Source organism: Aspergillus heteromorphus (assembly GCF_003184545.1).
Source record: "Aspergillus heteromorphus CBS 117.55 chromosome Unknown BO70scaffold_47, whole genome shotgun sequence".
In the NCBI taxonomy this organism is placed as follows: domain Eukaryota; kingdom Fungi; phylum Ascomycota; class Eurotiomycetes; order Eurotiales; family Aspergillaceae; genus Aspergillus; species Aspergillus heteromorphus.
In genome coordinates this window covers 40,090-67,888 of record NW_020290452.1, presented here as the reverse complement: position 1 = coordinate 67,888, position 27,799 = coordinate 40,090, and the positions used below count along the sequence as shown (strand labels likewise).

The 27,799-nt window shown below is 56.2% G+C and overlaps 8 protein-coding genes across 8 annotated transcripts; 5 read left to right on the top strand and 3 right to left on the bottom strand.

The window, feature by feature from the left end:
• Positions 1-330: 330 nt before the first annotated feature.
• Positions 331-2,059, top strand: BO70DRAFT_390693 (agmatinase; the record flags this gene model as incomplete). The annotated part of the gene is made up of 9 exons (XM_025546179.1): positions 331-459; positions 508-604; positions 649-739; positions 799-882; positions 929-1,150; positions 1,200-1,417; positions 1,469-1,561; positions 1,610-1,760; positions 1,807-2,059. The coding sequence occupies 9 exons, from the start codon at positions 331-333 to the stop codon at positions 1,889-1,891; spliced, it is 1,170 nt and encodes a 389-aa protein (XP_025394724.1). The 3' UTR covers positions 1,892-2,059.
• A 4,654-nt stretch (positions 2,060-6,713) lies between these two features.
• Positions 6,714-12,773, top strand: BO70DRAFT_324309 (kinesin family protein). The gene is made up of 4 exons (XM_025540615.1): positions 6,714-6,964; positions 7,106-7,426; positions 7,484-7,659; positions 7,712-12,773. The coding sequence occupies exons 1-4, from the start codon at positions 6,805-6,807 to the stop codon at positions 12,287-12,289; spliced, it is 5,235 nt and encodes a 1,744-aa protein (XP_025394723.1). The 5' UTR covers positions 6,714-6,804; the 3' UTR covers positions 12,290-12,773.
• A 197-nt stretch (positions 12,774-12,970) lies between these two features.
• On the top strand, positions 12,971-14,685 carry BO70DRAFT_366568 (GDP-Man:Man(1)GlcNAc(2)-PP-dolichol alpha-1,3-mannosyltransferase). Its single transcript, XM_025544366.1, has 2 exons — positions 12,971-13,921; positions 14,025-14,685. Exons 1-2 carry the CDS (start codon positions 13,084-13,086, stop codon positions 14,630-14,632), a joined length of 1,446 nt encoding a protein of 481 aa, XP_025394722.1. The 5' UTR covers positions 12,971-13,083; the 3' UTR covers positions 14,633-14,685.
• A 210-nt stretch (positions 14,686-14,895) lies between these two features.
• BO70DRAFT_324301 (uncharacterized protein) lies at positions 14,896-17,444 on the top strand. The gene is made up of 2 exons (XM_025540614.1): positions 14,896-16,815; positions 17,047-17,444. Exons 1-2 carry the CDS (start codon positions 14,914-14,916, stop codon positions 17,155-17,157), a joined length of 2,013 nt encoding a protein of 670 aa, XP_025394721.1. The 5' UTR covers positions 14,896-14,913; the 3' UTR covers positions 17,158-17,444.
• A 930-nt stretch (positions 17,445-18,374) lies between these two features.
• BO70DRAFT_390690 (MFS transporter) lies at positions 18,375-20,762 on the bottom strand (the record flags this gene model as incomplete). Its single annotated transcript, XM_025546178.1, has 4 exons — positions 20,091-20,762; positions 19,109-20,027; positions 18,891-19,048; positions 18,375-18,828 (listed from the first exon to the last, which is right to left on the bottom strand). The coding sequence occupies exons 1-4, from the start codon at positions 20,351-20,353 to the stop codon at positions 18,375-18,377; spliced, it is 1,794 nt and encodes a 597-aa protein (XP_025394720.1). The 5' UTR covers positions 20,354-20,762.
• Positions 20,763-21,702: 940 nt separating this feature from the next.
• BO70DRAFT_400872 (inositol polyphosphate kinase family protein) lies at positions 21,703-25,399 on the bottom strand (the record flags this gene model as incomplete). The annotated part of the gene is made up of 2 exons (XM_025546955.1): positions 21,703-23,653; positions 23,715-25,399. 2 exons carry the CDS (start codon positions 25,397-25,399, stop codon positions 21,703-21,705), a joined length of 3,636 nt encoding a protein of 1,211 aa, XP_025394719.1.
• An 89-nt stretch (positions 25,400-25,488) lies between these two features.
• Positions 25,489-25,908, bottom strand: BO70DRAFT_400871 (uncharacterized protein; the record flags this gene model as incomplete). The annotated part of the gene is made up of 1 exon (XM_025546954.1): positions 25,489-25,908. The coding sequence occupies one exon, from the start codon at positions 25,906-25,908 to the stop codon at positions 25,489-25,491; it is 420 nt and encodes a 139-aa protein (XP_025394718.1).
• A 743-nt stretch (positions 25,909-26,651) lies between these two features.
• Positions 26,652-27,556, top strand: BO70DRAFT_174741 (uncharacterized protein). The gene has a single exon (XM_025538391.1). The coding sequence runs from the start codon at positions 26,966-26,968 to the stop codon at positions 27,461-27,463; it is 498 nt and encodes a 165-aa protein (XP_025394717.1). The 5' UTR covers positions 26,652-26,965; the 3' UTR covers positions 27,464-27,556.
• The last annotated feature ends 243 nt before the right edge of the window (positions 27,557-27,799 follow it).

The following is a 27,799-nucleotide window of genomic DNA, read 5'->3' as shown; positions in this document are numbered from 1 at the left end:
TATTGACGTTGGTGGCGCATGCTCCACTGGTGCACTCGAATGGTTTTCCTGTTATAGAAGGTCGCAGGAGGAGGATGTGATATGATAAATATTCCTATCCTATCAGCATATCAGTCGGATCGTTGATGCACGAACGTCTATGCCGGAAATGTCCCATGGTATGTGGCGCACACAGCGAGGCCTGGCAAAGTCATTGGACTCAGTCGAGTGTTGCCAGAACAGAATGTGCTGTGGGACTCTAGCTTTTTAATGGAGACGAGGGACATATAACATCCTCTCCCTGCAATGCAGGATCAGTCCTTTCAAGCCATTGATCTCAATAACCACAGCATGTTTCTCAGTCATCTCTGCCTGCTTGTTCTCTCCGCGGTGGCCTCTGCCCACAGCGACCAGACTCCCTTGGCTGGACCGCACCAGAGACTGTGGTACGACACCCTTCCCGGAGATGGAGGCACCCAGGTGAGTGAATGTCCTCGTGGTCAGTGTCAGCGATGGCTGATTCAACAGGCGGACTCGGTCTTCTCGGGAATCACGACCTTTGGCCGTCTGCCGTACTTCCCCTGCCTTTCCAGCGAGGCCGAGAGATACGACATTGCATTCATAGGCATGTTTCTCCCTGCACTTATTGGCCGAGGTTAACCTGCATAGGCGCCCCGTTTGACACAGGAACCTCATACCGTCCCGGTGCTAGATTCGGGCCCAGCGGCATCAGACAAGGATCTCGTCGTCTCAACCTTTAGTGCGTGTCCAATGTTCTCAATTGCGCATGCCCCCGCAGGATAGCTTATCAGATCTTAGTGGTGGGTATAATGTGCCTCTGCAAGCCAACCCCTTCGTCAGCGATCTGAAGATTCTGGACTGTGGCGATATCCCAGTCACCTCGTGCGTTACACCATCGTATCTGGGAGACTTATGCTAAGACACGCAGATATGACAACGCCTGGGCGATTCAACAGATCGAAGAAGGCCACAACAGTGTCTTAATGCGCAAACCATTCACCAATGCGGACGAGTACGGGCTCTCCAAAGCCGGCAAGACCCTGCCTCGCGTCATCACGCTGGGTGGAGATCACACCATCACGCTGCCCCTGCTGCGCAGTATCAACAGAGCCTATGGACCTGTAACGGTCATCCACTTCGACAGCCACCTGTAAGCTCCAATGCCCCTGCTGGTATCATCTATGATGCTCACCGAATAGGGACTCTTGGAAACCCAAAGTCTTCGGCGGTTCACCCAGCCAGGTTGCGGCGATCAACCACGGGACTTACTTCTACCACGCCGCGATGGAAGGGCTCCTGAAGAACGACACCAACATCCACGCGGGTATTCGTACCACTCTCTCCGGACCTTCAGACTATGAGAACGACGGATACTGTGGGTTTGAAATCGTCGAGGCTAGAGAGATCGACACAATCGGTGCGTGGTGGTCGTCCGCAGAAGAGTTCCACTAACACATCAATACTGTAGGAACCGACGGAATCATCAAGAAGATCAGGGATCGCGTTGGGGCCGAGAACCCTGTTTATCTGTCGATCGATATCGATACCCTGGATCCTGCGTGTATGTTCCATCGTCACTCAGAAGTGCCCTGCTGATGCCGGTATACAGATGCTCCGGCAACCGGGACACCCGAGACAGGCGGGTGGTCGACGCGGGAGCTCCGGACTATTGTTCGCGGATTGGATGGCTTGAACTTCATCGGGGCGGATATCGTGGAGGTTGCGCCGGCGTATGATACCAATGCTGAGCTCTCTACCATGTATGATCATGTCTTGTGGTGTTTTGTCTGGGGCTGACTGGTGTAGGGCCGCTGCCGACGTCCTGTACGAGGTTCTGACAATTATGGTCAAGAAGGGTCCATTGTCTGTTGATCGGTCGGATGAGTTGTAGGGGTCAGTAAGGGCCATGCGTTAAACGGTGGCTGGATTGTTAGCTTCTGGGAACTGGAGGGAGGTATCTATATGATGGAAAGACACGGCAGAGCAAAAAGGATTGTGGACAGGGTCCGATTGCACTAGGTTAGTTGACTATTGATGAAAAATCAACAATGAAGGAGAGGGGGTGGGAGGAGAGAAGTGAAGAGAAAAGAAGAAGCGCGAGGTCCTTGTTTACCAACAGCATCACATGACACGTGGTTTACAGTGAAAGGCTGTAATATCCAACCCATTATCACCTTGCTCCGATCTATTCCTTAGTTCTAGCGCAACAGGAAGAGGTTCATTCCGATTTACTGGAAACAATATCCAGATCCACCCCCCTGGCTAGTAAACCATTACCTATCTAAATTCATCAGACCTATACCAGTAGCTATCAGTCTCAGGAACATGACGAGTTGTTTAACATCCTACCACTTCACACACTTAGTTTCTATAAAGAAAGTGAACAGACAACCGGAGTACTCTCCACACAACTGAAGATATCCCCCACACCCACACCCACACCCACACATATTTTTAGAACCCCAACCACGGAGATAACCCATCGCCATCGCCATCGCCCTCGCCCTCGCCCAGCAGGATCAGACCCACATCCTTGCACGGAGTATACCTACCGACTAGATACCGACTCCACTGTAGATACTACCTATATTCAGATAGTCGATCTACCGATCCTCCGCAGAGTACCGTAGATAGATCTCATGATCTCATCAGCTGAATGGGTGGTGGGTGGGTAATCGACCCAGCCCCTTGCATGCGGCAGCGCCACTTACGAAATTTCCAACTTCAAGGGTGATTGGTCCTGATAATTCTGATAAAATACTTTGGATTTTGGATGTGTTCTATCTTTGGATGTGGGGGGGGGGGGGGAATGGATGGATCTATCGCTCAGTATCTCGTGAGGTTTTTGGTGGGTGGTTGGTGGTTGGTGGTAGGTAGGTAGGTAGGATGTGGTGGCGTCATTAGTGAGATGGGTTGAGATGGGGCTGGGGAGGGATTGTGACTGTCTGCCAGGTACCTCCAGGGTAGGTAGGTAGTGATCTATTGGATATTTTCCGATAGTTTGGTGATGAGTACGACCTGGATCTGAGCATGTTTAGATCGGTGGAGATGAGATCTGGTGTTGGTGCCTCGAACTGGGGTATTTGCTTTACGTCATTCCTGGTAGATGTGTGATAATTACCTGCTGGAGGCCGGTACGGGGGGGTAGATTAGTTAATGATGGGGATGGGGATGGGGAGGGGGCTGGAGGCTGGAGTAGTCCTGTTGGGATCTGTGTGTGCTAGGATTAGTATCCACAGTGTGCACTCCGAGGTCGAGGAATTGAGATGAGATGGATAGTAGATGAATGGGTGCTGTGAAAAAAAGGGTAGGAGGCAGGTGCGAGTCGGGCCCCTGCAGCGATGTCCCTACCAATGCGTATCGATATGGAGCTAGAAAAGACGAAGTTGGACATGGAAAGACCTAATGCAGGGACTGGGCACAGGACCGTATGGATGTTGTACAGAGTATGTAGGTGCTGGGTGGTTGGCCGGGCCTAAAGCCTGTTCCTGGTTGTTTTCCAGGACAGGAGCTCCAGAGTCCAGAGTCCAGAGCCCAGACGGCCATACGCATCTTGGCTGCCAATCGTCCGTCTGGGCATTGGATGCAGTAGGGATCTGACATTGACAGTTGGGTGGGATCCACCCGGATGATTGGGACTCGCGGCCTGTCTCATTGTCCGCCATTGTGGTGTGGCCGTGGGCCCTGGGCGTGGAAGAATGGCCGGCAAAGAAGGCATAGATCGTATGCACCATTGTTGAATGCGTCTCAAGACGGGGCAGAACTATTGCCAGAAGATCTGTTTTTTGGATCATTAGCCGGAAAAAGCAAATAATGTATGGAGAAACAGGCTCCTGTCTGCAGGGCGATCATTGCCGGACGAGCGTGGTGCCGGGGCTGGATCGACTGGCGGATTCAGGGGTAGGAACTCTAGACCCCATCCTGACATCCCTGGTCGGCAGCGCAGTGGCTGGAATGAATAGACAGACAGCAGCGAGGCGCGAAGCATGAAGACCGCATGTTTCTCGGCTTCTGGGTCTGGGTCTGGGTCTGAGTCTGAATATCACCTGAAAGCAGGCTGCTATATTTAGGGACTGCAGTCGGTGTTTCATGTGTGGCTGAGATGAGTTATGGAGAATGCTTTCCTGGATTAATGCCCGTGCTGCCGGCTCAACGGCCAGGAACTTCCCTAGGAGGGAAGTATTTTTCTTATTTTACGGAGCTGGTTAGATTAATTGCTCCTGTTGTTGCTATTTATTGCCATGTCCACCCTGATTGAAACACGCACCGACATTCATCTATCTGCCGGGACGGCTTTTTTTCATCATGGATAGTTAATCGATTGGGTTGGTCAGCAGGGTAGATAACTAGTTAGCAAACAGAGTGATTGGCCATCAACACCAATCCAATATTGATCATGCAACTAGGGCAATTCGGAAGACTTCAAGTAAATAAGGCCATGGTAAGTAAGCAGGAAATGATAGATCAGGAGAAGCCAGTGGGCGTGCAGCTCCCACGTTGGAGTCGGGGATGACGGCCGGGGGCTATCTAATATTGGGGATCCTCTGGTTAATCTCGCAGGGCGATGCTGATAGGCAGGCGGTCGGCCGACTTACGCAGCCCGCCGACCGTGGGAAGGGCAGCACGGTGCGTCGATGAATCAGATGCCACTCAACTGGCCGGGGCAGGCTTCATATATCGCAGGCGAGGCTAAGGATCCAGCTGGTGCCCACCCGGCCCTCGCACAGCCAATGAACCCCCCTCCAGATCTTCGAGATGGGGTTCGACTGTCGCACGCCCTCGATGGCACCACGCCGACCCGCCGGCCAGGAACGGGCTGTAAGACTGTAACACCCGAGGCCAAGCTTCTCTCCATCTGGACTCAGACTAACTGACTGTCACTGACCACGTCCAACCGTGCAGCGGGGAGGTTCGGTCGGTCGGTCGGTCGGTCGTCATTTCACTTGAGCCTGGCTTGTGACCGGACCAGCAATCCGGGCAGCAAGTGGCACTGGACGATGGCGCAAGGATGCAGATGCAGACCGATTGTTTGTGGCGGGAGTTCCTGGGTCCTGCGCGAGCTGAAAGAGTTGTCGGTCTCCTGTAGGTCAATCTCGAAGGTGCAAGTGCAACACAACGTCTGACACGGGCGCCGGAGTGGCAGGCATTGCGGAGGGAACCGCGATGACTTAAGGTTTTCGCATTGTCTGTCGGTTGTGCGCGTAAGGAGGCCTGCGGAGGGAGATGTATCGCGGGTAGGAGTATCGTGGGATCGAGTCAGGGCCAAATTGGCTGTGGGGGGGGGAAGTTTTTAGTAGTAGATTGTCGAAAGCATTCTGAAACAGCCCAAAATACTGACAACCACGCGACCGGCGAACGCAAGTGAAATAATAATAATGGATGGATGGCCTCCTCCGCCCGCGAACCGTGGAACTGCCCTGCCGGCGTCCGGGCTCCCGCAATTCCCAATGCAATGCATTGTCTGTGTTGAGCGCCGGTCGGGGATGAGACAATTACTGCTAGTTAGTTGTTGTTGACGGCCGACCACATCGGATCCGCAGCACTTTGGGCCCTACTACTAGTACTACTATCTACTATCTAAGCCTGTCCTCCGTAAGGAAGAAGGATCTGGACCCTCCAGCATGGGCGGCGAGTGGGGGTTTTTTTTTTTTTTTCCCCTGGCGTTGGTGGTAACGCCGTACTGTTGGTCTGTTACGGGACTGGCTGTACGGGACTGGTTGCCGTGTAGTAGTTAGTAGGTAGGTACATAGAGGCACATGGGCACATACAGATAAGTAGACTAAACAGGCAAACAATTGTGTCCTGTAGATACTTCTTCCCCCAGAGGTCAGGAACTCTCCTCTCCGCCTCGAACCACGAACCAGGAACCAGGAACCAGGAACCAGGACCCAACCGGGGGATCTTTTTTGTTTTCTGGGTGAAGGGAAGCACTAAGAGGAGGGGTGGTCCATTCACCATCCCCCATCCACGGCGCCGTTGCTGGCCGGCCCTCCTTTTCCACTTAGTCTCAACCCAGTCAGTTCCACGCCCCATCCGGCTTCGCTTCAACCTTGATGCCACCAATGAACTCTCCGCCTCGCTCAGGAGTTTGGTCTGATCTCTTTACCTCTCTCTCTCTCTCTCGTGCGTGTTCTTATTCCCTCTCCACCAGCTCCCTCCTCCTCCTCCCTCCTCCTTCTCCCTCCGCCTCCCTCCTCTTCTCCCATCTCAGTCTTTCCTGGGTGTCGCCGTCATCCGTCGACCCTCGGAGTCTAGATATCGGCCTCGACTGTCCGCGGGTGTCTGTCCTGTCGCTCCTTCCCCCCCTTCGCTTCAATTCTCCGGTGGTTGGCGCTGCCCGGAATAGTGCTGCTGCTCACTGCCCTCCGTCTCTCCCTCGGAGTCCTCCTCTGTTGGTGCCCTTCCTTTGTCTGCCCATCTGGCTAGTGGTCGGCTACCACCTTCCTGCCTCTGTATTTGGCTTTTTCATCTGTGCCTCGCTTCCCTTCTCGTCTAATCGGTCAGACTTCCACCAGAATCCTCTTCATCAATCCCATTTATTACGACCCGTGAACGTCGGAGAGTGTCGCAGGCCGCCATCTCACCCGAACCCCCCCCGATTCTAAATAATAATCCTAATCAACCCCCCCTCCTCACGCACACCACCGACCACCCACGGCAGATCGCATACATTGCTGGGTTCCTCTCCGTTACTGATGACTACCATCTCCGTTCCCTGACCAATCATCCACCTGTGTCCGCATACCATCGATCTCGCGGCCCAACCTCCCCCCCCCTCTCCTTCCCCGATCCTTATAAGGGGCCATGACCGGCTCGCCGCCCGGTTCCCCCGCGGGTGCGCCCCAGCGTCCGATCAGTGCCATCATGCGCACCCCTCGCAGCACCAGCCGCCTCAGCATGAGCAGTAAACATGGCGGAGGAAGTCGGGCCTCCGACGAGGATGGCAAGACGGCGGTCAAAGTTGGTGGGTGATCCTGATTGATTCGGGAGGGTGCGACCGTTCGACCTGGTCTGCATGCAAGGTTGCGGAGACCCCCTCCACTCGGCGCACCCGAACCTGACGCCTTTATTGTGGTCCCCTGGATAAGTACTGACGGGTCTCTAGCTGTCCGTGTGCGCCCGCCTCTTAAGCCCACCGACCCCGGATACGAGTTGGTCCCGCAGCGCTTCCAACGCTCCATGGTCCATGTCATGAACCCAACCAGCGTCGCCATCGATGTGCCCCAGGGCCGCAAGCTGTTCGTTTTCGATCGAGTGTTTCCCGAGACGGTCGACCAGGATGGCATCTGGGAGTATCTCAGTGAGAGTGTGAGCTCTTTCCTGCAAGGCTACAACGTCTCCATCCTGGCCTACGGTCAATCCGGTGCGGGCAAGTCCTACACGATGGGAACCTCGGGGCCGAGCGAGCAGCAAACAAACTCTATGGGTGGGTTCGACTCTTCGCAACAGACTGCGCGATCCGGCAGACGACTGACGGAAACAGGAATCATCCCCCGTGCGGCTCAGCTTCTCTTCGAGCAGTTGGAAGGACCGTCCAAACCGAACCGGAACAGCGGCACGGGTCTTCGCACCCCTTCTCGATATTCGGTCGGTTCCACTTCCAGCTTTGGGAAGGGAAGTGCCGATAAGACTTGGCAATTGAAAGCCACTTACGTTGAAGTAGGCATCCGGACACCCCATTGCGCTGGAACGGAAATGCTGAAGTTGGCAGATCTATAACGAACAACTACGCGACCTCCTGGTTCCCGACTCTACCCCCCAGGGTGACCGTGGGACAGTCACCATCCGCGAAGACACCAAAGGCCGTATTATTCTCACCGGGCTCCACCAGGTGAACATCAACTCGATTGAGGACTTGATGGGCGCCCTCAGCTTCGGATCTTCCATCCGACAGACCGATTCCACCGCCATCAACGCCAAGTCGTCCCGCTCACACGCCGTATTCAGTTTGAACCTGGTGCAACGCAAATCGCCCAACGGGGTCATCACCCCCGCCCCCAAGGATAAGCGGACGTCGATGGATGTGATGTCTGGCGCGGATGCTTCTGTTATGGTGGACAGCAAACTGCATTTCGTCGATCTGGCGGGAAGTGAAAGATTGAAAAACACTGGGGCCTCGGGCGAACGGGCCCGGGAAGGTATCTCGATCAACGCCGGTCTCGCCGCCCTGGGAAAGGTCATTTCGCAGCTGTCGTCTCGCCAATCCGGGTCCCACGTTTCCTACCGCGACTCGAAACTTACGCGACTGCTCCAGGATTCGCTGGGTGGAAACGCCTACACTTACATGATCGCCTGTGTGAACCCCGCGGAGTTCCACCTGAGCGAAACCTTGAACACCGTCCAGTACGCCCAACGAGCGAGGGCGATCCAGAGCAAGCCCCGCATCCAACAGGTCACCGACGAGAGCGACAAGCATGCCGTGATTGAACGGTTGAAGGCGGAAGTCGCGTTCCTACGTCAGCAGCTCCGCAACGCGGAGGACAACGGTCGACGAAGCGCGGCCCCCCCGGATCGGGCGGAGCGGCAGAACGAGCGCGAAGTCGAGATTCAGAACCAGCTGCTCGACGTCCAGGAGAGCTACAACGCGCTCAGCCAGCGACATGCCAAGCTGATCTCCGACATCGCCAGAGATTCGGAACAGGGCGGCGAGGCGGAGCTGAATGATGTCGCCAGCCTGGTCGGTCGGAGCTCCGTGGAGCGGCTCAAGCGTTCCCAGTCGTTTGCGGAGTCCATCGAACAGGTCGTTCTCGAGTATGAAAAGACCATCCAGAGTCTGGAGTCGTCTCTTTCCAACACTCGCTCCTCGCTGTCCAGCACCGAAAGCGCGCTTCTGGAGCGCGAAACCAAATGTGCCTACGTGGAAACCGTCAACGCCCAACTGCAGGGGCGCATTCAGAAGCTTATGGATCGCGAGAGCAGCACCGAAACCTATATGCATGAGCTCGAGTCGAAGCTTGATGGACACTCCTCGGGTGAAGAAAAGCATGCCGCCATCGTCTCGGAGTTGCGCAAGGAACTTGGCCGTGCCCGCGAGAGCGAGATCAACTGTGAAGATTACATCGCCACTTTGGAGGAACGGTTGGCCGAAGCGGATCAAGACATGGAGCTCATGCAACGGGAGATGGAACGGCTGGAGCACGTGATTGAACGCCAGCGCAGCTTGGGCAAGCTCGACAATCTCCTCTACGAACTCGACCACGTCCAGCAAAACGGGACCGAGCAGGAGCCCGAGGAGGAACCGGAGCATGCCCCCGTAGTGGTCAAGGGCGCGTTCAACCCTCGCAATCGGGCAACTTCCCTGGATGTGCTCACAGAAGCCGTGGAAACCGCCATCCCCGAGTCCGATGAAGAGCTGGGCGAACCAGTTCCTGATCTCGAAAAGGACGTCCCCGGTGAAGCGGAATCGGTTGCCGAGTCGGATGAGGCCGATTTGAAAGCGTTGGAAACCGCTACTAGCCACTTGGATTCCCGGCATAACGGAGTGGTGCACAGTCGAGCGTCTAACCCTACTCAGTCGAAGATCGTTGCGGACAAACTCGACACCGTGACACAAGAGCTTCTCGACCTGCGCATGCAGCATGAAACTACCATCAGCGACTACGAAATTCTTGAGACTAAGTACCAGGAGGCAATGAAGGCGCTTGTAGAGCTCCAGCAGGACGCTGCCGACGAAGTTCGCCATCCTGCTTCGCAGATTCAGGGTCTCCTCGCCCCCGACGCTCTTTCTCGTCCCGTGTCTTTTTTAGAGGATGCGAAGGCCCCCGGCTTGAACGGTGGAAAACAACTGTCGTTCTCTCAATCACTCTCTTCGGAGTTGTCCTCGGCCGGGGCGCCTGCTTCTTCGCCCGAGCCATCTAACGCGACCGAAGCTGCCCCCGAGGAAGGCGAGCTCGATGCGCGAGCCGCAGAAATTGAGGCCCAGGCGCAAGAGGTTGAACAGATGCGCCGGCTGCTCTCCGAGCACCAGGAAGGTGTTAGTATCATGACGCAGAAGTACGCCGAGTTGCAGTCGGAACATGAGGAGACGATGAACCTTATCGAAACCCTCAAGGCTGAGCTGCAGCGTTCCAGGAACTCTTCACCGCCAACTACGCCAGGTCTGAGAACCCCTGTGATCCGGAGAAAGACAAGCCAGAGTCTGATCGGCACTGTCGATCGGGCACACCGCTCCCTCGCCGCCTTGCGTAATATTGCAGTCGAGGAATTTGACTCACGCCCCGATACCATGCAGAACTTCGAGGTCCACCTCGACTCGGCTATGCACGAGCTGTACAACCGCATGGAACGGATCCAGGCGCTGGAAATCGAGAACCAGAGTGTTAAGAAAGAGATGGAGATGAAATCCACCATTATCTCTGGACTCACTCGCGAGAGATCCAGTTTACAGGGCGGCGCGTCTTCAGTTGACATGGGGCTCGTCTCTCAGCTGCGTGACCAGGTGGTCCAGCAGGAGAACATCATCAATGAAATGAAGGAGGCGCATGACTCACGGGAAAAGCAGCTCCTTGCCGAGATTGAAGTACTCAAGGGTTTGCTCAAGACCCAGGAAGCCGCTGCGAAAGCCCAGGATGCAGGCGCTGAGGAGCAGGACCGGAAGATTGCCGCCCTCGAGGGCGATCTGACGGATCTGAAGAGCAAGCACCAGAACGCCATGCAATCACTGCAGTCGTCCGAAGACCAACTGACCGCGACGTTGGCGGAGCTTGACCGTGCTCTGGCGTCCATCGATGCGATGCGTTCCGAGCAGGCAGCCGCGGGTGTAGCCTCTGCCTCCAAGGATGCTGCGGCCAGGGAACTGGAGACCGAGCGAGCCGAACAAGAAGACCTCGTCAACAAGTTGAAGCACGTTATCGACGAGCACAAGGCTACATCTGCGGGTCACCTGGAGAAGATCGCGTCGCTCGAGAAGTCGTATGGCGAGGCGCAGCTGCAACTGTCGGATCTGCTTGCTGCCAAGGACATTGATAGCAGCGAGGTCGAAGCGCATCAGTCTCGTGTTTCCGAACTGGAGCAGGAGATCGAGGGCCACAAGTCCGTGGCAGACTCGTACAAGGCAGAACTGGAGTCGTTGCAGGAGTCTCACAAGCAAGAGTTGAGCGAACTGGAGGCTCGGGCGGCGGCAGCGGCGCAGGCTGAGTACGAATCGCGCTTCACCGAGATGAATGCCGAGCATGACGAGGCGATCAAGGTTCTCAGATCGGAGATCGTTGAGTCCCGGAACGAGTTGACGAAGCTTATCAGCATGGTTTCAGGGCTCCTCAATTCCGACGTGACCGCGGAGAATCTGGCGGAGCAGATCGAGGAGGTTCTGACGCAGAAGCAGTATTTCTCAGACAAGTACGCGGAGCTCATGGATACGAACGAAGACCTCCGGAAGCAGCTGGAGTCCACGGGCAGCGATTCCGGTCGCCTGGAGGAGCTCACGAAGAGCAACTCGACCAAAGAGGCCAAGGTCAACGAGCTGGCGGTGTTGGTCGCCACCCTCGAAGACACGCTGCGGCAAAAGGACGAGCAGGTGAAGAAGAAGGAAGCGATAATTGCCGAGGTGGTGGCGGAGAAGGAGCGTAGCGTGCGGCTGGTGGAAGAACTGGAGGAGCAGATCACCAGCAGCTTCGACCAGCACCACAACCGTCTCTCGGTCATCCAGGCCGAGCGCGACCAGGCCCTGGAGGACGCGAAAGCGAAGATTACGACTTACGAGAGCGACATCGAGACGTACCGCGTCCGGATCGAGCAGCTCGAGCTCCAGATCAAGAACCAGGACAGCTCGCACGACCGCAGCAGCTCGATCACGTCCAACCTGCGCAAGAGCTCTTCAGCGGCCTCCCTTCCCTCGCCACCCCCGGCCATCCCCTTGCCGCCGCTGCCCAACATCGCGGCGACGGCCAACGGCACGGGCAGCATCTCGCCGCCCAGCTCGCGCCACGCGAGCAAGGAACTGGTGAGCGCGCAGATGGTGGAGGACCAGGAGTCGCGCATCCGGACGATCGAGAAGCACCTGAACGCGGAGAAGCAGCTGACGGCGACGCTGGAGGAGGCGCTCGGCGACCTGGAGGCGCAGAGCAACAAGGTCAAGTCGGACTGCGAGGCGTGGAAGAAGAAGGCGTGGCAGCTGGAGGAAGAGCTGACGACGCTCCGCAAAGAGCGCACCTCGCAGCGCCTGTCGCTCCAGGCCGTCGAGGAGGAGCGTAGCGCGCGGCGCGAGGCCGAAGCCGCGCGCGCCCAGCTCGAAGAGCGCATGAACGCGCTGAACAAGAAGAAGAAGAAGAGCACTCTCAACTGTTTCTAGACTGGCTAGACGCGAGGGCGCTAGCGAGTCTTGTCGGCCTCCTTTTGTTCCCCCCTTTTGTGCTACGATGTCCAGTCCCCTGTATTATGAACTCGCCATCGATTCCCCCTTTTGATACCTGTCTCATTTTCTTTTCTTTTTTTTTTTTTTTCTCGCTCTCTCTTCGCTTCTCCTGTGTGTATTTCATTCACCTCTTTCCGTGCACATGCCCTTTCTTCCTCTTCTACCCCTCCGTTGATGAATTCTGACTTGATGACCTTTCGTGTGGCCGTGACTGTACATTCCCGACTCCCCTGGCCATACCCGACATAGCTGCGTTGCGATGGTTGTTTTCAAGCGTTCAGCCGGCCCAGCCACGGCTGGGATCGTTGCTCTCCGTTTCGAATTGCCGATATGAAGTTGTTTTTATTACCGGAATCCGTAGTGATGTGTCTGCCCTCCACATTAGAGATAGATCCAGTCAAATTCTAGCAATGATTTCCCGCGCGAGTGTGTAGATCGGATAGGATATGTGCGTCTCTAAAAATAAACATGAAAAAAAAAAAAAAAAAACAAATCCGCGGGCCAATATGGATATAGATTGTGCCTGTCAGGACCCCGTCGGGCCCCTCCCATCACATGACGCAATCCGTAACTGGCCGCGTGTCTCTTCCTTCCACCACATCTCTTGACACCTACACACAGACATGCCCATCCAACCGCAATCCTTCCCTCCCTCTTGATCCCACGGCACAAACCAACTCCCAACCCCCGAACCTGTGAAAACCGACCCGAAAGAAAGAAAGAAAGAAAGCATGCCCCCCCCCAACATCACCATCATCCACCCGGACCTCGGCATCGGCGGCGCCGAGCGCCTGATCATCGACGTCGCCCTGGCGCTGCAATCCCGCGGCCACAAAGTCACCATCTACACCTCCCACCGCGACCCGTCGCACTGTTTCGACGAGGCCCGCGACGGCACCCTCGATGTCCGCGTCCGGGGGAACACCATCTTCCCCGCTCATGTCGGTGGTCGGCTGTATGTGCTTATGGCTATATTGAGACAGTTGCATTTGACGGGGGATCTGTTGCGCGAGCTGTGGGATGGGAAAATACACGGAGAGGTAGAGGGAGAAGGAGAAGGAGAGACGGCAGATGAGATTTTCATTGTTGATCAGATTCCGGCGTGCGTGCCGTTTTTGAAGATCTTTGGCCCGAGGAGTGGGAGTGGGACTGCGACAGCACGCCAGCGCATCCTCTTCTACTGCCACTTCCCGGATCAATTGCTCTCGCGCCGTGACGAGGGCGGACAGCTCGTTCGCTGGGCGAAGGGCCTGTACCGGTACCCGTTCGATTGGTTTGAGGGGTGGGCCATGAGCGCGTCCGACAAGGTGGTTGCCAACTCGAGGTTTACGAGGGGCGTTGTCGGGGGTGTTTTTGGGAGGGAGAAGTTGGGCGATTTGAGTGTTGTTTATCCTTGTGTGGATGTTGCGGTGGGTTCTGCTGGTGAAGCCAAGGAGGAGGGGTTGTGGGGCGGAAAGAAGATTCTCTTGAGTATTAATCGCTTCGAGAGGAAGAAGGATATGGCGTTGGCGATTCGCGCGTATCATGGTCTTGGGGAGAAGAGGAGGGGGACGAGGTTGGTTGTTGCGGGTGAGTTTATCTTCCTGTCTGGGTTCCTCGAGGGGAAGGAGGGAGAGACTACTGGGTGGGACTGTGGTGGTGACTTGGTGCTAACGGTACGGTGTGAGGACAGGCGGCTACGATAATCGGGTGCAAGAGAACGTGCAGTATCACCGGGAGCTGGACGAGTTGGCGACGCGGCTGGGCCTGCAGACGGCGACATCCAAGACGGTGGTGTCCGCGCTGTCGATCCCAGACTCCATCGACGTGCTGTTCCTGCTCAGCGTGCCGACTGCGTTCCGCGACACCCTGCTGCAGCACGCGAAGCTGCTGCTCTACACGCCCATCAACGAACACTTCGGGATTGTGCCGGTGGAGGCGATGCGCGCGGGCGTGCCGGTGCTGGCATCGAATACGGGCGGGCCGCTGGAGACGATCGTCGAGGGCGAGACGGGCTGGCTCCGTGACGCTAAGGTCGACGCCGACTGGACGGCCGTGATGGACAAGGTGCTGTACGGGATGGAGCAGGCTGATCTGGACCGCATGTCTGCCGCGGCAAAGCAGCGCGTCGAGACGGAATTCTCGCTCACGGCCATGGGCGAGAAGCTCGAGGACGAGATTGCCGAGATGCTCGGCAAGGAGAGACGGCCCTTCCACGGCTTCCAGCAGCTTCTGGTCTTCCTGGCGTTGGTCGGCGGCGTGCTGGTCGTGGCGATGGCGCTGCTTGTGCGGATTCTTTGATTGTTTGTTCGACGAATACCCTTTTTGCGTGTAATATAGGAAGATTCCCACTACTATTCGATTTGAACATATGTATAAGTACGAGTATAAGTATGAGTGTAAGTGTAAGTGTTTTGTCCGATAGTAAATGTCCACGTGACCTCGCGCCGGGGACGTGACCTCGCGACACGTGCGTTGCGGCGTCTTTCCGCCTCGTCGTCCTTCACTTCCTCTTTCTTCTCCTTCTCCTCCACATCTCCATCCCACCCCACAATCCTCATCCCCATCCCCCGCTTGGCATCATGCCTCCGCCGGAGGTCATCAGCCTCCTCTCCTCGACCCCCCCGCCCCCCATTGAACGACGCGAGCAGCTCTCCATCCGAAGAGCCCACTCCAACCCGCCCATTATCCCCGCGGAATCGATCTTCTCCGATGAGATCGACCTCGCCTACGACGATGACCTCGACACCAGCAACAACCCATCCAAACGCCGGCGTCTGAGTCACGACTCCACCCCTGTCCGGAATATTAGCCTCCCCCCATCCAAGAACCCGCTCTTTCTTTTCTCCGACGAAGACTTCATCCTGTCCTCGGACCCTGCGGCCCCGAAACTCCCCGTCTGGAATGGAGAGTCCGATCCGATTATGTTTACCTCGTCGGTGCCGGAACAGGTGGCTAGGTCGGATTCCAGAACAGGTACAACGATCACACAAGGGGTTGGTACTCGTGGTGGAAATAAAAATGAGATTACGATCGATGATGACCATGATGATGATCATAATGATAGTAATAATGACGACGACCTTCTAAACGAGATCACGAAAGATGTCCGCCGGGGAAAGGAGGAGATACAGGAGTTCAGCGACCAGATTGACTTTCCGGATATCAATGAGCTGCTTGAGGTGTCGAGGAGGGTCGAGACGGGGGCGAGCGCTTTTTCCAACCGCACGGCTAGCTTGCTCGCGAGTCTGGAGGACTCTGCAGGCGGGACATCGACATCGACATCGAAATCGAGATCTAAATCGACGGATCGACGCAGACACGAAGTGAGCGACGACATCGACGTCGATATCGAAGATGTGATGCCGCCGCCGCGAAAGCCGCCGCGCAAGACCACCAAGCCGAGCAATGCCGAAAAGGAAGCCAAGGCCAAGGACCGGGAGGCCGCAAAGGCGCAGCGCGAACGGGATAAGCAGCTCGAGAAGGAGCGGAAGCTGAAACTCAAGGAGGAGAAGGCGCGGGAGAAACAGATCGCTGCGGATATTGCGGAGGTTAATAAGCTGAAGGTCGATAAGAAGGAATCGACCCCGGAGATGATTGTTGATCTGTCTTCTGAATTCAAAAATACTAGTGTTGGCACGCAGACAGCGGAGTTCATGCGCCTGCTGAAGGTTGATCTCGAGTACTTTGACAGTGCCGTTCCGAATGTTGTCAAGTGGCGCCGTAAGGTACGTGCTCGGTATAGTGACGCCCTTGGACACTGGGAGCCCTGTGCGCCGCATATCAGCGACGAGGAAGAACATATCCTCTGTCTCGTCCAGGCGCAAGAGTTCGTCAATATGGTTATCGCTACAGCAGCAGCATCATCATCAACTACAGCAACAACAACAACATCCCCCACTCTCAACCAACATATCCACCAACTCAAAACCGCCCACCCCAACCGCACCCCCATCTACCTAATCGAAGGCCTCACAGCCTGGATGCGCAAGAACAAAAACTCGCGAAATCGAGCCTACCAAGCCGAAGTACGCCGACAAATGGACGACTCCCAATCCTCCTCCTCCACCAGCACCACCCGCCCCCGCTCCAAAAAAGCCGCAAACCCCGAAACCACGCCCCCAATCGACGACGACACCATCGAAGATGCCCTCCTGGACCTGCAAATCACCCACGCCTGCCTCATCCATCATACGAATGCGCCCGTCGAATCCGCCGAATGGATCAAGAACTTCACCGAACACATCTCCACGGTGCCGTACCGCCGGGAACGCATGAACGGGAACGACTCCGCCTTCTGTATGGATACCGGGCAGGTGAAGCCCGGGGAGAACCCGTCCGATACGTTTGTGAAGATGTTGCAGGAGGTGAATCGGATTACGGCGTCCATGGCGTATGGCATTGCGAGTCGGTATCCGAGTGTGGTTGATTTGGTGGCCGGGATGAGGGGGGGTGGTGGGGCGGGGCTGTTGGAGGATGTTAAGGTATTATTCTCCCTCCTATTTTCCTTTTGCTTTGCTTTTCTTTTCTGGTCTTGCCTTGCCTTTCCCTTGTCCTTCTCTTCCCCGTTCAGTCTAGGACTTACTCGAGGATCTTTCCCCGGGTTTGGTCTAAGACTTACTCGGGTATAAATTGTGTATTCTCTTGACGTGTACCAACAATGAATGAATCAACCTATGGGTGGATGAACAAATGCTAACGAGAGTATCTGTCAGAAATCCGCGAACAAAAACGGCGCCCTCACCGACTCGCGCATCGGTCCTGCGGCTAGTCGTCGTCTGTATAAAGTCTTTATGGGCATGGATCCGTCGTCGACGGATGTTTGAGTCTCCCCTTGTCTCTTCTCTCTTCTCTCTTCTCTTCTCTCTCCTTTCTCCTTTTCCCCACGGTTCCACCTGGCTAACTCTGCATACACTGGCACTTGTTTCTCTCTCCATGCATCACTGGGCGGTGATATTGATACACTATTGGTATTATATTGATCTTGGCCTTGGTACATTGTTATATATCCATCTTCTGGAGTCCTTCCTTATCGGGTATGTATATATATAATAAGTTATTTTCGCGCTGTGGTGTATACACAACACAGCACAACACAACACAACACATGGTTATAGCGGTACTGGGATCAAGGCTATTACTTACCCTATTAGGCTATCAGATTATGAATTTACAGATTACTCACTACAGTAGAATAAATACCCTGTGTAAATGCATCTAGTTACCACATTTTGTCTGATGTTATGTGAAGAACTCTCGCGGTTGATTATTTCCCCGTGGTACAACTATCCCGTCTATTCAATTGACATTCTCATCCATCTAGATAAGTATCGATCCAGCTGATTCTTTCAATAATACTAGTTAATCAACGTGAATCCGCGCTGAAAGAAATCACACATAGAGTATATCTCAATAAAGAATGATGGATAGATGGATAGATAGGAAGATAGAGAGAGAGAGAGAGAGAGATAAGAATCCGCCGGGCTGGCCACGCACGCAATAAGATAATAAATAGCAATTAGCATCATGTAGACCATAATGACACCGGATACCAATCCATAGATCACCAGTCAACTGGTCAACTGGTGAGTCAGCCAGTCACAGTCACAGCCACAGTAAGTCACAGTAACAGGACCGAAAGGCGGCAGGGAATATAATAAGAAATAAGAAATCCCATCAGCCTGCCCATGCCCACGCCCACGCCCAATGCCTACGAAAGGAAGAAAGAAGAAAGAAGAAAGAAGAAAAGAGGAAAGAGAAAAGAAGGCTAGGCTAATGGACGAGCGAGCAAACACCTGAAGAACCGCAAAGCCAAACAAGACTAAACCAAGTCAAACCCCGACTGACGGGTATCAGTACTGTAGAGGGTAGATATAAGCTAAATATACCGAATGGATGAAAGAACGGTATCCAAACCCGAGCCAATCCATCCAGTCCATCCAATCCATCCAATCCAATCCAACAGTATCTATTCCAGAAAGACCAATCCTTCCATCCAACCCAACCCAATACATAACCACCCCCATAAACCACAAAAGAAACATCAAACAACAACCCCCCTCCTCCTCCACAACCTCCACGCCGCCAACCACGCCGCAATAGCCACCCAAACACTAATTGTGCACCCGACAGCCCAAAACCCATAACACTTCCAACCATGACACTGGCCATCCGGCGAGCCATTCCCATGATCCGTAGCATCCTGGTACGCCTTCGAGTAAATCAGTCCCCAGGCGGCGGCGCCCGCGGCAGGCACCATGGCGACGATGCCCCAGTTCGTGGCGAAGTTCTCGACGCCCCAGACGACGGAGATGATGATGGGGACGAGGGAGAACGCGCTGCCGTAGCCGAGGCCGATCAGGGCGGTGGAGAGGTGGACAAGGGACGGGTGGGAGAGGGGGAGGGGGGTGGCGAGGAGGAGGTAGCCGATTGAAAGGAGGATGGCGGAGGGGAGGAGGAAGGCCAGGCGGGTGAATGTTGTTTTTGTGGTCGCGGGACTGGATGGGGGGAGGGATTCGATGTTTCCATTTCCGGTTCCGGCTCCGGGGAAGAGGTGGACGGCTGGGGGGCGAAGAGGTCGGAGAGGGAGCCGGTGAGGAGGCGGGCGATCGTGGAGGTTAGGGCGATCGTGGTGACGTGTGTTGATGGGAGGCCTGCCGGGGGTGGCGTGTTGGGGGGGCTCGAGATGGGGGTTAATGTTTGGACGATGGTGCCCAGCTGGAGGGAGATGTCAGTGAGATTATATCGCAAAGCAAGGCAAGTGAGTTGGGGCCATACGTTGTTGATATAACCTTCTCCTGGCCCCGTGACCAGGAAGAAGCCCGCCGCGAGCCACCACATGGAGGTGTCCTGGAGGAAGATCCTCGTCTCGTAGTTCAGCAACCAATTCTTCTTGCGACGCTCTTCCTCCTCTCTCGCCTTCTCGAGCCGTTCCGCCTCCCGATCCTCCTCCGACTGCGTCAGCGTGAGCTCACCGTCTGACCCGGTGCCATCCCCTTGCGAGAAAGTCCCGTACGCCGCGCGGACCTCGCTCCGGGACTGGAAGAACTCGCTCTCTTCAAGAATGCCACTGCGCTCCAGCTCGTCGACCGCCTCGTCGATGTATCTCTCTTCCTCCTCGTCGACGATCCGCAGCGCGAACGTGCCGATAACGCCCACGCAGAACAGCAGCAATGCCAGGAAGACAAAGTACTTGTAGACATCCACATCGCCGCGGGTGCCGTCATCGAGACGCTCATAGAGCAGGTACGTGCCGACCTGGCTCTGCCACATGCCGCTGAGACCGAACCCGGCGATGGGAACAGCCAGCATGATCCCCTTGTGTTTGCCGCGCCCGAAGTTCTTCGCGCACGTGGCCACAGCAGCCAGATACATGCAGCTGGTGGCCACGCCAACGGCAATGAACGCCACAATCATCACCCAGAACGGGTAGCCATCGCCGCCCACATCGGGGGGTGGTCCGCTCTTGTAGACCACCGCCGCCAGCAGATAGCCGGCCCCGAACACGAACCCAGAGAATAAAGCCAGGGGGGAGGGCGAGTAGCGATCGCAGAGATATCCGAACAGCGGGACGGGCAGGTACATGGCAACCTCCGCGGCGATAGCGACAGAGTTCACCCGGAGCTGGGAGTAATGGAGCCGAGTGAGCAGCAACGGGCCATATAGGGAGAAAGCGGTGATGCTACCAGCTGCCAGACTGAAGGGAATCCCAGGATCAGTAACCATTGATGATCTGTTGTGCTGCGACTGAAGAACTCACCAGCTGATGACCCCCCACGCAAAGCTACCCACCCTGATCACCTCCCTAGCCATCTTCCTCCTATCTCTCTCCAGTATCTCGTCGACCACGTCATTCAAGAGCCCATCGTCATTGTTGGTGGCGGACAGTCTGGATCCAGGGCGTGATCGGGCAAGAGCCGGTTCCCGCTCCGGGATGGGGTCGACGTCCTGGAGTAACGGGCGATGTGAGTCAAAGTCCCGTTTGTCGATAGCCGAGTCTGGCTGGCCATTGGGGCCAGTCATGCTGCTCTGTCGATAAGCAAGGTATGTACTGTTCGAGGGAGCGTAAGAAGCAATGAATCCAGGGTGAAATAAAATATCAAGAAGCCAGGGAAAGTAAGGTCTGTTAATTGAAAGGACAGCAGCCACAAAATAATGCCAATCCCAACTCAGGGGAGGGGCGAAAGAGAGTCAGCTCCAGCTCCTTCCGAGGGATCCTCGGCCCGGATAAGCAACAGGCAGATGAGCTATCAGTTGACCGATGCGATCGCCGGTCTCAGGCGCGGGAGGCTTTTTGGGTCATTCCAGGTACCCACAGGGGTCAGATGGCGGGAGCAGAGACACGAGACACACTCGTCACTGCCCAGCGGAAGAACAGAGCGAACCCCTGCGATGGGGAGGGGAATGCGGAGAGGGAGAGAGGAATGAGGAGAGATGAGGAGAGATGAGGAGATGAGGAGATGAGGCGAGACGGGCGGAGGATGACCTCACCGCTTCTTGGGGGCTGGCACGTGATGGCCAGGCTATACTACCGGATATAACTACGGAGTACATCCAGTTACATGCAAAATACCCAGGATACGACAGTCATACACACATACACAAAACACCGCAACACCGCAAACACATTAACAACCGATCAAATTATAGCAAACTCAGCAGCATGAGAACCGTCCGATTATGACCATCCTGTCTAATCTCTGCGCCCATCCGTATGGTATGTACACAAGAACAACACCCCAACTGCCGGATCGAATCGAATCGAATCGAATACACTCTGCGATTATCGAAAAAGCACGGATTAAATGTCCCCGGGAATCGGACTAGTTCCCAGGTGGTATAAGCAATAAGACATGTCCGAGAAAGGAAAGAAGCCGGAAAACAACCTGGACCAGAAACACTGCACGACACGACTCAAACCAGAAAGAAGCACAACACAATAACAAGCAAGTTCATACACGCCATGAAAATGTAGGGGCCCCACGGGCACCGTCTACCATGCGCCCGGCACGGGACAGCGCGCCCGAAGGGGCATCATGCCATGATCGTTCGTCAATATCGTAACGTAGGTCGCAGTCCTCCATCTATCTGTCCCCGCAATGCCGTACATCTTATCGACCGGGAAGGGCAAAGGACCAGCGGAACCGAATGAAGGAACCCCGCCCGACTCTCCGTCAGGTCAGTGCGATGCGAGAGCCTCGAATCCGCGGAAGCGGATCATCGGGCACATGGGGGAAAGAGGAAAGCCGTGAACTCCTGTTGAAACAGAGCGCAACCAAAGGGAAACGAGACTGGCGAATCAGAAAAGAAAACGGGGAACAATAGCTCATAGTGATAAAAAAGGACATCCATCCAGGATGGATGGTCTAGGTTTAGAAGCTGACCTCGCCCGGGTCAGTCTCCAGCACATTCTCGTCCCAGTAGCGCTCCGACGAATCGTCGCGGCCCGTATGCTGGGACCCGAGGGCAATGGCCTCGCCTTCGCCCCGTTCGACATAGTCGTCCTGGGTGATCTCCTTCAGGATCCGCTGGAAGTACATCCGCAGGCTGCGCAGGCCGCGGAGATAGCCGCGGTCGATGTCGTCCGGATGCTGAGGAGGGCAGGGGGCATCCGGGGACAGTTCGTCCTCGCCCGTGACGCAGTTCGCAAAGTCAACAATCTTCAACTGCACGTCCATGTAGCCGTCGTCGGAATTCTTGCGCTGCAGAGTGTCGCGCATGTTGGGTCGTCCCGAACGACCATTGGTCTCCTGAGACGCCTGGCCGGTGTTGTTGGGGTCGCCGTCATAGAGGATCAACAGACTGCTGGCATACAGGCGGTACCGCTTCAGCCTCCGGATCATGTTCTCCAACTTGGCTAATTTGTCCAGGATGACGGGGATCTTCTTCGCCACGCTGCGGTAACTGGCGCCGTCGTAGAGAAATCGCGTCAGCGCGTCTTGAAAATCACGGCCTGACTTCAGGTCGCGTCCGAAGTATTTGTCCTCAAACGAGTACTCCTGCTTCTTCACGTTCCAGGTCTGCATCCCGCACAGACGGACACCGAGCTCCTGCGACGTCGTGGATTGACACTTGCGTCGCTGGGACTTGCGTTTCTTCTCGTTGGCTTCGATTCCGTACTGACGGGTCCCCATCTTCAGATCCAGCACACAGGGCTTGTTCATGCCCGCTGTGAGATCCTCCAGCAGAAGGAAGAACTGCACGCGATCATCCTTTCTGGTTTGGGCCTCTTTAGGGTTGGACGGAAGTTGCGCCTCGCCGTCGTCCTTGGGCTCGGAGGGGATGGAGGTGTTGGAGAGGACATCACTGAGCGCATGGCCGTCTACATGCGAATTGTCACCACTCGATACCCGAGAGGTTGGGGGAGACACTTTGGTCTTCAAGGGACTAGACGGCGCTACCGCAGTATCACCTTCCATTGAGAAGATCCCATCTTCCTTATCCCCACCGTACCCGTCGTCTTCGTAAAACAACAACTCGCCTCCGGCTTGCCCGGAGCCCATGCTTCCTCGCCGTTGCAAGCCACTCCCGGACCGACGGCGCCGCATCGGTCGGCTCCGCGAGAGCGAGCTCGAACGCGGCGGGGAGTCTTCGGTTCGAACCTTCTCGAGGCGGTTATGACTCGCTTCCAATGCGGTAGACGCGGATGACGACAGACCCGGCCCATCGCTCGTTTGCTTCGTGATTTCGATCGCGGCAGACGGAACGGGCTCACTCGGGTCAGGTGCATTTCGGCGGCTGCTTGCGGTCTGGTCTTCCGACAGGTTGGCGCGCCGACGAACTCCAAAGCCATCTGACGACGTTCTCGGGAGATTAAGATGGCCTCGAGCATGGCGCCGGTGATGGTGGATAGCAGGGGGGCTAAAGACCTCCCGAAGCACCTGCTCTTGCAGCTTGGTATTGACAGTAGTGGCGCCCCACTGCTTCCTGTTGAAAGACTGCCCATCCAAGAGACAACCCCGCATATTTTCCTCCGCCGACATCTGTCCAGTGTCGCCCGAGAAGCTCCTGGACGCCGACAATGAGCCGTCTGCCGTTCTGGGCCGCTGGCAGCGAGAGAACAGATCCGCGGGAATGATGTGCCGATTATTTTCCAGAATCACCTGTGGCACAATCCCTGTCACCTGCTTCTGACTGAAGATCCGTTGGGTTTCTGCCTCTTTCTGCGGGCGGGCGCTGCTGTCTGCGGGCTGCCCGTGCTTGTCGGCCCCGTTGGCGGGATGTGTAGCGTTGGCGCTCTCGGGGCGCTCCGACTGACTGGTGGAGGAGGCTTTGGGTCGCTTCGGGGTCTTGGAAAAGGTGACGTTGAGAACTCCGATGTATCTGGTGAAACGGGGGATGAGCACGGAGGCGGACTAGCTAGGGTTCCGAGAAAGATACGCACCTGGGGAGAAACATCAGCATCTCCGGATGCCTACGCTCAATCCGCTCGTAGAATTCGTTTTCGCGGTTGTTGAGCTGCTTGCACACGGCGCGCCGGGAGAAGCGGAATACCGTTGTATGGCCCCCAACCTGGTGCCGGTAGGGCTTCAACTCCACTGCGCCCAGAGGAGCGGCCGACTCGTGCTTGCGGCGGGGCCGGGCGATGCGCGAGCGCTGGGTGGGCGTGGCTGTGGGCGTCACCTCAGCTTCATCTGTCACGCTCGATTCCTCGTCTCGAACCGACATGCCACTATCGTCAGCCGACGCAAATTCCGATTCGCAGGTGGAGTATTCCGCGGCGCGCTCGGGGATAGAACCAAGAGACTCTTCATTAAGTTCTTCTATGGGAGCATTCTGCATGCCTTGCTGCAGGTCGCCGTGTAGGATTCTACTATCATTTTTAGAGCGAAGGGATATGTCCACATGATTAGCTTCCGGCTCTTCGGAAACAGCATGTCTCTTGGGTACCAGAACGTGACTACTCTGAGGGGTCGATATATCAACGGGCTCCACGCCGTGCTGGCTATCCGGAAAGGACTCGACCTGGTCGACTTCTTCAGACACCGTCACCCGTTCGTGGGGGAAGTAGACGGCAGAGGAGATCAGCTCGTCATCCTCGTCTTCGAACTGCCCTGAGCCCCGGCGTTGTTCACGATCCGTATCCGACGGGGAGAACTGCTCCCCCAGGCCCGACGGCGCAGGCTCCTTGGTGAAATAGTCTTTGCTCCGTTCGGAAAACTGCGTGGGGATGCTCCGCGAGAATGACGTGCCCCGAGCTCCGCCCGGAGTAAGATGGAAGTTGCGGATCTCCTCCAGCAGACTTTCTGGCAGGATGGGAAGGGGCTTGGACACATTGTCGCTCGACATTTGCGGAAAGGTTTCACTTTCGGGACTGGGTGGGAAGACGGGTGCGTCCGCGAGCGATAGCTGCGACAGGCTTTTCGAGCTGGGCAGTTCGGCGTCGTCGGACGGAGAGGGAATGCGCAATTGGGAATCACGACGTTCCCGGTCATAACGCGGCTCCGAGTGCGCAGTTACTTGCTGCTTGTCATGGGGTTCCGCAAACTCATCATGTCGTCCGCCGCGCTCATCCCTGCGTTTGCGATCCGGCGAAGTGGTGTTTTCCTTGAACAGGCCCAGGTAGTGGCTGGACTTGCGGCTCCGCACATGGGACGCGGGCTCTGGGTTGGCCAGGCTGGCCTCAATGGACTGTTCAACCCGACCACGCCGGCCCCGACTCGAGCTCCGCTCGGGCTTCGGTGCGAGCGACCCGTCCTGTTGTTGTCCCGACCAGGGATGAGGGACCGTCTCACGACCGGTGCCCGTAGGCTTCTTAGTTGGGGATGATCGTAATGCGGAATGAGAGGGCGACAAAGTGCTGTCCGTCAGGGAGGCGGACAGCAGACTGCGGTGCGCCGCAGGGTCCTCGGACGGGGCGAATTTGGTGGCGAGTCCGTCCAACGGGATTCTGCGCAGGGGCTGCAGGGTCTCCCAGACCGGAGGATGTGGCGTTCGCGGCGACACGTCGGAACGCTTCTCCAAGGCGGCGAGCGAGTCCACGGGCAGCAATGGCGAGGAGCGAGGCACCGCGGAGGGAAGCAAGGAGGGCGGGCCTAGTGGGTGCTGCCTGCGAACGTCAACTTCCATGTGGGAAGGGCCGACGCGAGTGTGACGGGGGAGGACCTTGTGAGGGGAAATCGGAGGAGGAGAGGAAGAAACATCTTCGAAGAGGGGGATCAGGGTAGTCGGGGGTCATGCTGGGCATCGCCCACGGGCGCGACGTGCGGTGTAACGCTAGGCTCGGCGTCAGAGGGGAGGTAATGGGTTGCGAAGATGCTGTCGCGCTCGGACAGCTGCGGGCTATGGGAGCGATCCGGACGGGACAGGCGCTCGATGGGGGCGGTAGTGGCCCTTTTTAGAGCAAAGGAGGAGACGGGCTTGGCCCATTGATGGCCGGTGGGGGATTCGGCGCGGGACGGGGAGGGAGCTTGGTTGTGACGGTCGTCGTGGATGAGCTGGCCCCGAGCGTCGCGGTGGCGCCGGTGCTTGTCGAGGAGGGGATCAGGCCCTTCGGAGCAATCATGTTGGGCAGACGCAGCAGGTGTCACCAGGGGTCCTGACCGGGTGTTCTCAGTCGCAGGTGGAGGACTTGACATGGGGAGGACATTGGTCGGAGGTGCAGGGAGAGAGGGCAAGGACGAAAGATGCCGAGCGGAAGGACGCGTTTCTGGGCCGAGAGATATGGTTGGGTGGGTGTGAGTTTGTGGGTTGAGATTTTGTTTTGAGAGAGTGGTCGATGGGGATGTGATGTGTGGTGAGTGGTGAGTGGTGAGTGGTGTTTCACCGAGGGAGGGCGGGAAATGGAAGGGGTGAGGAGAGAGCGAGGATCTGTCTGGCGTCACCGAGCCCGAAAGTTAGGGAGAATCCAAATCCAGCAGGGCAGATCAAGGAACATCAGCCACGTTCGGGGGCAAGGGCATCTTACAGGTTGTTCAGACGGGATGGACTGGGTCAATGGGGAGGGGGGAGGGGGGGAGAGCGATGGTTGGAGGGAGCAGCCAGAGGATGATCGGGGAATGGAGGCTGCTGCTACTTTAGCGGGCGGTACTAGACTGGGGGAGAATAACTGGAGAAGGCAGGGGAGGTGATAGGGCGGGTAGGAGGAGCAACTAGTTGGCAGGAAGTAACTAGCAGTAATAGTAGTAGTGGTAGTAGAGGTAAAGTAAGAAAGTAGTCAGCCTGATGATCCCCAAAGCAGGGAAGGTGAGTGGAAGGAAAGGAAAGGAAAGGAAAGAAGAGGAGAGAGACGGAGAAGGAGAGAGAAGAGATGACGCGGATCCCCGTCACCGCCTTTGTCGCCGTTCTTTTCTTCTTCTACTACTATTGATCCGTTCCTTTTCTCCTACTTCCTCTTCCTCCTACTCATGAGGCCATTACCATCACCAATCGGGACTTCCATCCCCCCAGTTACAGATACGTAAAATGAATCCCTTTCCTGCTTGTCTCGTGGCATCCGTGGGATCCGTGGGATTCGTGGCCTAATGCCCTCAATTTCGGGGAGCAAGAGGGCATCCATCCACTTCTGCTAGCCGGCTGCCACCAGAGCTTTCTCCGCAGTCCTCCTTCCTGCCATGCGAACCAAAGTGGATGCTACTACTATCTACTCCGTACTAGCCTAGCCTGTAGATACTAAGCAGGCTAGATACTGCTGACATGGATGATAAGAGATACACCGTCAGCACTCCGCCCCGTCAGTATCCCAATCCCATTCCTAATCATGGAATGGGCAGAAAAGCCCCCCCTCCCTTCTTGACAAAAGTCGGGCTCATCACTGGGAAGGGGGAAGGGGAAAGGGGGCGCGGGTTCTCATGTGACGTGCCGTGGTTCATTGCAAGCCCCGGTGAAGAAAAAACCAACGACGGAACTGGCCAGCTGCAGACCCGTCCGCCGGGGGTTCGAAATGCAGGCAGTATGGCTGGCTGGCTGAAAAGGGGGGGGATACTTAAGTACAGGCGAGACGATCGCAGCCAATCCGGGGGTCACCCGAAGGTGAAACGTGAGAGTCCAAAGCTCGAAAATGGAGAGATAGACCATCTATCTATCTGGATCATTCTGCAAGGCCAAGTGCACGATGAGCGGTCGCAAATGGAGGTCCCCCCCCACCGGCGCGATTTAGGGCTTCCACTAATGGAGATTGGACTCAGACGCTAGTGATTAGAGTAACGTTGCTCCGGGACTCCGGAGATAGTGACTTATCTAGTAGATAGTATAGATACAGATAGTCTACCGTGATAATCAATATGATAGAGAATATACCTCTCCCCAGGTAGGTATATATCTCCAAGAGATATCTCACAGTCGTACAGAGAGCCAGGTAGGTCGGTAGTCCCACTTCCCATCCGGACACAGAAGCGGTCTTATCTCCTGCCCCCGCCTGACCCGTGCCCTCGATTCCCAGCCAAACCCTACCAATTGTTGGCCAACGTGATCGGCCCGTTGGTCAGGATCGCTTCCAGCCCTCCGAAAACGCCCAAACCTGCCAGATCC

Coding starts and splice junctions, on each gene's coding strand:
- BO70DRAFT_324301 (XM_025540614.1), top strand. CDS start 14,914: ATGCCTCCGCCGGAGGTCATCAGCCTCCTCTCCTCGACCCCCCCGCCC. Junction 16,816..17,046: donor GGCTGTTGGAGGATGTTAAG/GTATTATTCTCC, acceptor AGTATCTGTCAG/AAATCCGCGAACAAAAACGG.
- BO70DRAFT_324309 (XM_025540615.1), top strand. CDS start 6,805: ATGACCGGCTCGCCGCCCGGTTCCCCCGCGGGTGCGCCCCAGCGTCCG. Junction 6,965..7,105: donor CAAGACGGCGGTCAAAGTTG/GTGGGTGATCCT, acceptor ACGGGTCTCTAG/CTGTCCGTGTGCGCCCGCCT. Junction 7,660..7,711: donor TGAAAGCCACTTACGTTGAA/GTAGGCATCCGG, acceptor TGAAGTTGGCAG/ATCTATAACGAACAACTACG.
- BO70DRAFT_174741 (XM_025538391.1), top strand. CDS start 26,966: ATGGATGATAAGAGATACACCGTCAGCACTCCGCCCCGTCAGTATCCC.
- BO70DRAFT_366568 (XM_025544366.1), top strand. CDS start 13,084: ATGCCCCCCCCCAACATCACCATCATCCACCCGGACCTCGGCATCGGC. Junction 13,922..14,024: donor GACGAGGTTGGTTGTTGCGG/GTGAGTTTATCT, acceptor GTGTGAGGACAG/GCGGCTACGATAATCGGGTG.